Source organism: Photinus pyralis, unplaced genomic scaffold, assembly GCF_008802855.1.
Source record: "Photinus pyralis isolate 1611_PpyrPB1 unplaced genomic scaffold, Ppyr1.3 Ppyr1.4_LG5, whole genome shotgun sequence".
Classification (NCBI taxonomy): domain Eukaryota; kingdom Metazoa; phylum Arthropoda; class Insecta; order Coleoptera; family Lampyridae; genus Photinus; species Photinus pyralis.
In genome coordinates, this window is record NW_022170596.1 from 46920016 (window position 1) to 46926797 (window position 6782).

The 6782-nt window shown below is 36.4% G+C and overlaps 1 protein-coding gene across 2 annotated transcripts; it reads left to right on the forward strand.

Annotated features, from left to right (window-relative positions):
- Positions 1 to 49: 49 nt before the first annotated feature.
- LOC116171498 (armadillo repeat-containing protein 2-like) lies at positions 50 to 4790 on the forward strand. Of its 2 annotated transcripts, XM_031488365.1 has the most exons (9): positions 50 to 337; positions 385 to 523; positions 2897 to 3168; positions 3243 to 3467; positions 3516 to 3757; positions 3808 to 3910; positions 3954 to 4126; positions 4177 to 4373; positions 4427 to 4790. In XM_031488365.1, exons 1-9 carry the CDS (start codon positions 217 to 219, stop codon positions 4773 to 4775), a joined length of 1821 nt encoding a protein of 606 aa, XP_031344225.1. In that variant the 5' UTR covers positions 50 to 216; the 3' UTR covers positions 4776 to 4790. The 2 variants fall into 2 exon arrangements, with proteins under 2 accessions (XP_031344225.1, XP_031344224.1); XM_031488364.1 differs by having other exon boundaries at positions 3243 to 3757.
- Positions 4791 to 6782: the final 1992 nt, after the last annotated feature.

Sequence of the window (6782 nt, forward strand, 5' to 3'; positions counted from 1 at the left end):
TTATTGATTTATTTAGCCTATATTTTTCCATTGAATATAATGAACCCTTACCCAACATTGATTTTCTAGTGCATTGCATGTCTGGGCCCCACTTGTTCTTAGAAACAATCAATATTGTTATTTCCTTTACTACGAAATAGCAAACAAATTTGTCATTTTGTTGTGTAACTCGCGCCCGTCTAGTACCTAGTGAATATGTGAGAAATAACAAACGAAATGGAGAATAGTGGAAAAACAAATGCATTGGCTTCAACGAAAGTAACATCGCCATTTTATGAACCGCCGCCAAGGAAGACCAGTGCGGATATTATTAATGAAGCGAAAGCGGCAATTAAAGGTGAGACTCGCTCGATTTTTGAAAGATCTTAACTGTCTTTGCTATAGATTCCCAAATGGTCGACAATTCTTTTGCGTCTGCTTCCATTAAACCATTGCAAACTCAACGACCGTTCACTCCGCGCGAAAAGGAAAGGATTTTGTTTGGGCATAAGAGAAAGTCAAATAGGCCTCCTAGCTCTTTCAGGTAAGAAGTTTATCGTACCAAGAGAAAGGTTCAAAGACCTTAAGATAAATGAGTTGCACTCAGCACCTAATCAATATTTTTAATTTGGTGTATTCATAATACTCTTTTTTGCATAATTTTTGTAGTTCATTAGGAGTCAACTTAGTTAAAATGAATTGCGCAATTACGAATTTTGATGGGAAATAAACTGTCTGAGTGATGAGTGTCAGTTTGTGTCTTTTGAGGCATTTAATATGAAAATAATTGACTCATTTATCAAACAAAACATGCAGCTATCTCTAAGATCATTTATAGGTGTAGAAATCACTATGTTTTCTATCTATTAAGATGAGAAAACTAGGTAATAAATTTTGTCGAAGTTCTTTCATAAATTTTTAATAACAACTTAGCAAAACTCTATTTCAATTTTTTTTAAAAATAAAAATCAAACATGTTTTAAACTGATGAAGGTGACTGTGACGTACTTTTTCGATCAGACTTCTCAATCAAACGTTATAGACTAGAAACCAATTTCGAAAAAAATTCAAAGGGCTGTAACTTTTGAACTAGTAGCCCAATCTTGGAACTGTTTGAAATTATGGATTCTACAGGCCACATTCTATAAAAAAAATTTTTTTCCGGGTCGATCTGAGACAATTTTTTTTTCGGAGCTCAAAAAAGGCAGTGTATAAACCTTCCTTTTTTACCAAAAATCGACTGCACCAAAATTTCTCGGGAAAACACTTTTTCTTATTAATTTTGGTGCGTAGAATCCAAAACAATTCGTACTTTTTTGATTAGACTTCTCAATCAAAAGTTATAGACTAGAAACCAATTTCGAAAGAAAATTCAAAGGGCTGTAACTTTTGAACTAGTGGCCCAATCTTGGAACTGTTTGAAATTATGGATTCTACAGGCCACATTCTATAAGAAAATTTTTTTTCCGGGTCGATCTGAGACAATTTCTTTTTCGGCGCTCAAAAAAAGGCAATGTATAACCTTCCTTTTTTACCAAAAATCGACTGCACCAAAATTTCTCGGGAAAACACTTTTTCTTATTAATTTTGGTGCGTAGAATCCAAAACATTTCGTACTTTTTCGATCAGACTTCTCAATCAAAAGTTATAGACTAGAAACCAATTTCGAAAAAAAATTCAAAGGGCTCTAACTTTTGAACTAGTAGCACTCTTCTCAAAAAATTGAAAATTGTATTTTTAGGAAAAATGTGTTACTGAACCACTATGTGTGATATATTGTTGTAAAGAGAAAAAAAGACGTAATCTCAAAATGTGAAAATTCAAAATGGCGCCCATAAGAAAAACTAAAGTTTCCACGTGTTTCTCCGTCATCTTGAAAGTTATTAAAAACAGGATGCCATATTTGAAATCTCCATTAAAAAGTGTCCGAATAATGTGTTAATTAGAAATGTCTACTACGATTAGTTTATCATAAAAAAATTAAAAACGAAAATCAGATTCTTATTCGGCACGAAAATTGGCAACTTTGCCCCCATTTAACCAACTTTCTACCTCTTAAGATAAGTGAGATCCCCATAGTGGCACTCGAAAAATGGACACCGTGTATAAGTGGTGTCATAACTGTCAAAATTTGTCTAGGCCCATGAGTGTGGCCCTGATATTTTCAACATTTGATGTAATTATTTTCATTTTGCTTCGAATAGATTTTGTTTTGTTTTTTTTTAATTCATCACAGCCTACTTGATTGAAATATAAAAGCCGTTGATATAACTGGTATCTTATTTTCAATCCTATGCTATGATAGCTCGTTGAAAAGAGAATTAAAAAATCTATCAAGTAATCTAAAACTCCAATATGGCACCTATTTAACTTTAGGAAACTTTAGGTAAATGTTCCTCGAAAGTAGCCATCTTGAATTATTTTTAACATCAATTCTAAATTAAACGCATCAAAGATAGTCACTTTTATATAAAACTTTTTTTAATATCTCTTTCGATGATATGAGAATTTCAAGGAAATTACCAATTTTAGTTTTTTTGAATTTACGTCGAACCTATTCGACATTTTGAATTTCCACAAGTAAATTTTAAATAAGCATCTAAAACTGCAAAACATTGTCCATTTAACCAGTTCTCTATCTTTAATAATAAGAAAGTTACCCATGCAATCCCACGCGATCTGGGACGCACTGTATATACACCACGGTAGAGAAGTCCTGCACACCTTACACTCCTCGGCGCAAGCGCATCGGGATGTAATCTTGGTGCTCAGGCAATAATACTGGACTTCTCTGCCTTGGCATATAATGTACTATTAAATACTTCCTTCAAACTTGCAAATAAGAATCCCCATCTCACTGCACTATATTGCCCATATTATCAAATTAAAAAGAAAGTTGACTTATGTTCATTTTTAGTTTGAGATATCTACAGGAGACCGACTTTAACACAAACACAATAGCTGACAATGCAGACAGTGAAAACAATACAATCTGCACCATTGATAAAGATGCCCAAATTACGAAGAAACAAAACGCATTTAAAACACAGAGATCAAACTCGCTATCGAAAATAGGGGACGGCAAAATTTTCGATGTAGGATGCCACAAAATCAAACTACCAGCTCTCGATGCGCTAAAAGTGGTACAAAAAAAGGGAATACACAAAAATACATTTTCGTTGGACAATCGTGAGTATAATTCCACTTACGCCCCCCCCCCCCCACCTCTCACAGTTCATTTCTAACGTTCTTCTCCCGAACAGTACCCGAGGAGTATGAAGAATCCGTCGAGCCGCCCGTGGTTAACCGAAACGCGTTCAGCTCCCCACAGGAGCGGACCGATTTCAACGAGAACTCCCCTTTCGGTCGACCGTCGCAACAACAGAATAACCTGTCCCAGTGCCTTTTGCTGGGCGTCGAAAATTTAAATAAACTGTTTGAGAATAAACAAATTGTAGAAAATTCTGAAACACTCTTTGTAAAAACAGGTTATTTAAATAATGTAACGCGAACAGAAAATGAAAAGTCGTCTCTAGATGTTTACAAAGAGAGAACGATGGAGAACATAATCGAAACGTTATCTAAACACCATAAGAACGTGAAGGACGAGGTAATAGTGCAATCGTTGCGCGATTTATACGATTGCATGGAGCAAAAGAAGTTTCTTTCGACTTCCGTCGATTCGAAGACAAAGATTTGTATTTTGAAGTGTCTGTACAGGTTTGTCGAGTCGCCGAACGAGCAGCTCCTGTTAAATATTGCGAGGATTATTTTGGCAGTAAGTCCTGCAATAACATCGAATATGGCAGCTATTGTCTTTTGTTTTAGTTGAAGGTCACCGGCAATAATCTAAGTGGCGTCTGCAAGTTGATATTTAAAGTCTCCAAGAATGACAAAAACGACTCCCTGTTTCTAGAAGGAAATATTCTGGGTAAATCAACAAAGAGCTGTTTCGTTTGTAATATTTGTTTTAGATTTGTTTGTCGACGCGTTGGGACGCTCTAGCCCTCTCGACGACGGAGAGGCGTGCGTGTACGGTTACGGATCTGTCAAGTTTTTAACGATGAATTCAAAGCTACTCAAAAAGATTTTGGATCTGGGCATACTGCAGCTGATGGTCCTCCATATCAAGATTATTAATAACGCCGTGAGTATAAGACAACGCGAGAAAATTGTGAGGCTAATTCTCCGTTATAGAGACAGGAAAAGGTGCACATTCCCGAACACACCGAGCATGCGCTGTTTCAATTGACGGGTGGCCTAAGGAACTTGGCCGCCGATGAGAGTGTCTATGACGAGTTTATATCGACCGATACCGTATTCCAGCTCTGCACCACTTTGGAGTTGTTCTCATCCAACTTGGATATCGTCAGCAACATTTCGAGAACGTTAAGGTTGTATATTTAAGCGCGCGTAGCGATGACTAACTACATCTCGCAATTTACAGCACAATTTCGATGAACGACAATTGCTGCGATAAAATTGGAGAGTTTGCCGAAATATCGAAAATATTTGTCAAGTTATTCGAAAAATATCCGGGGAACGAGGAAATTATTGTAAGGTTGGCGTACACCTTGGGGAATGTACTTGCCAAATTGGACAGTTCGCGTATTAGATTCTTTCACGAGAAGAACTCAATTTCTTCTCTAATTAGCTTGTGGAAGATATATTTTGAGCGGACGCTGAAAAATTGCTCGTTAAAATTCGATACTGAATGGGAGTCGACAAGCAACACTGAAGATGTCATGATAAAGGTAAAGTGGTGGGTGGGTATGTGGGCCACATTAGTGCCATAATATTAAAAATAGGGCGGGGATAAGAATTCTTGCAAGACACAGTCTCACAGTGCGGCGGAAGGCCGCAATGGCGCACTTGTACATATTTTATTAAAGTCACTAAATGTAGAAAGGACCGCAATCCATTGGGCTCGTGTGTTAGAGAGAGAACGCATGATTTTTGCCCAAAAATGGCGGAAGTTGTTTGGAGATATGGTATATATACATTGAACTATATACTCTGTAACTGGAACGGCATCGCCCGTAATCAGCCATTGCCAGGGGCCGTGGCGAATTTTTGTGAGAGAGAGATGGGTAGAGGTAGGTATCCCTTACCTTGTTCCACTCATGTGGGCTTATGGGATGGTTTATACTACGTCTTACATTTTGCTTATTTTTGTCTAAAATAAGTTATTAAGAGATTTGCAAAAATGGTCATGAATTATGTTGCATATACGTGCAATCATTTTTATAATAAAAATTCAAATATTCAATTTCATGGGTACGTTTTGATAACATTTTTTAACCTCGACGCGCGCATTTAATATTTTTGCGTATGACGGCATTTGCACCGCTCAGATTTCTTTACTAATGTACCTCACACTCATTTATACTGTCCTTATGAATGATAATTCTTCTTTCCCACTCTTTAATACTAATTCAATAGGGCATTCCACTCGCTAGAGAGCATCATATGAAGAAAAGCGTTAACGCCGCCAAAACCTATAAAGCCGTTTTGACTTACTAATTTGAATATGAAGTTCCTTATTATTTAATTTTCCACTCAACGTTATTATTGATACTGCTCACTAATGGGGCGAAAAATACCTTTAAGGATTGATTTTTTTATTTATTGCCGATTCCTTCGGCCTACAATGAACTGTACATTAGGAAGCGTCAAAGTGTAAAGATAAAATATAAAAGCATACACATATCGCACAGGTATATCACAAAAGTTAAGAGTAGAAAATATCACGGTTTGCATTTTCTACATCCATATCCATCCACATATGATACTGCCGATGGCACCACCACCACGTACAACTGGTGTATTTGGTAGTTACGTTGGCGGTGTGAAGGTATAGTTCCGAAAACAAAGGATCCATCGGGCTGTTGGAAAAATTCCAGTCTCGTACGAGAAACAAAGGTTCCATAAGACCAGCATAAGACATTCATATCAATTCGTTTCCATCTAATGGCAATGCGGTGACCACTACGAGTAAATTGATTCCTAAACTCATTTTATTCTAAAAAAAGTGCTTTTTTTAAATTTACGTTTACCTCGACGCCGTAAAGGGTACGTTACAAACGAACACAACCAATGTTTATAACTTTATTTTACGTTAATAAGCAAATGGAATGCGTCGAGCCACCATGAATGACATTAGTTGACATTATACTTGTAACTTCAAGAATCAAGTATGTGAGTGTGTGAGTGAGAAATGGCGCAGTTTACCACATTATTAAGTATTTTAAGATATTCCATTAACAAATAGATATTGGCACTTGTAAAAGCATCGACAAGCATTTATCTTTATCTTTCTAAGGCCCCAACCTCCCAGTTTATTTACTTATCTGTATTTTTAACCAAATACGTGTGATCGCTCCTGCATATGCAATACAAAACAACGTGCCAGACAAGGATGAGAATACCTACGTTATGCTGGTTGCCTAAAATAATTGCGGCACGCGATTTTGGCGCTCGATGCCGTTCCAGTTACAGAGTATATAGTTCAATGTATATATATTTATATAAAACATGACAGTACTATGAAGTTAGGTTATAAAAAATGACAGCTATTCAGATTTTATTTCTCAATTTTTTTAAGTTGGCAGCAAATTTGCCCAAAAATGGCGGATGATTGCGGTACTTTCTATATCTAGTGACTATATTTTATTTAGGAGTTAGTACGTGGCGACATCTCAACTAAACTTGCTAAACTATAATATAAAAGAAAGTGTATTGATTAACAAAGAGATGGCGCAATTGTACCTATTTTAACCGATTTAAACTAATTATTCAAAAAC

Excerpts from the sequence above, each read along its gene's own strand:
- LOC116171498 (XM_031488364.1), top strand. The coding sequence starts at position 217 with ATGGAGAATAGTGGAAAAACAAATGCATTGGCTTCAACGAAAGTAACA. Across the intron at positions 338-384 it reads AGCGAAAGCGGCAATTAAAG|ATTCCCAAATGGTCGACAAT; the intron begins GTGAGACTCGCT and ends TCTTTGCTATAG. Across the intron at positions 3,169-3,242 it reads TACATTTTCGTTGGACAATC|TACCCGAGGAGTATGAAGAA; the intron begins GTGAGTATAATT and ends TCTCCCGAACAG.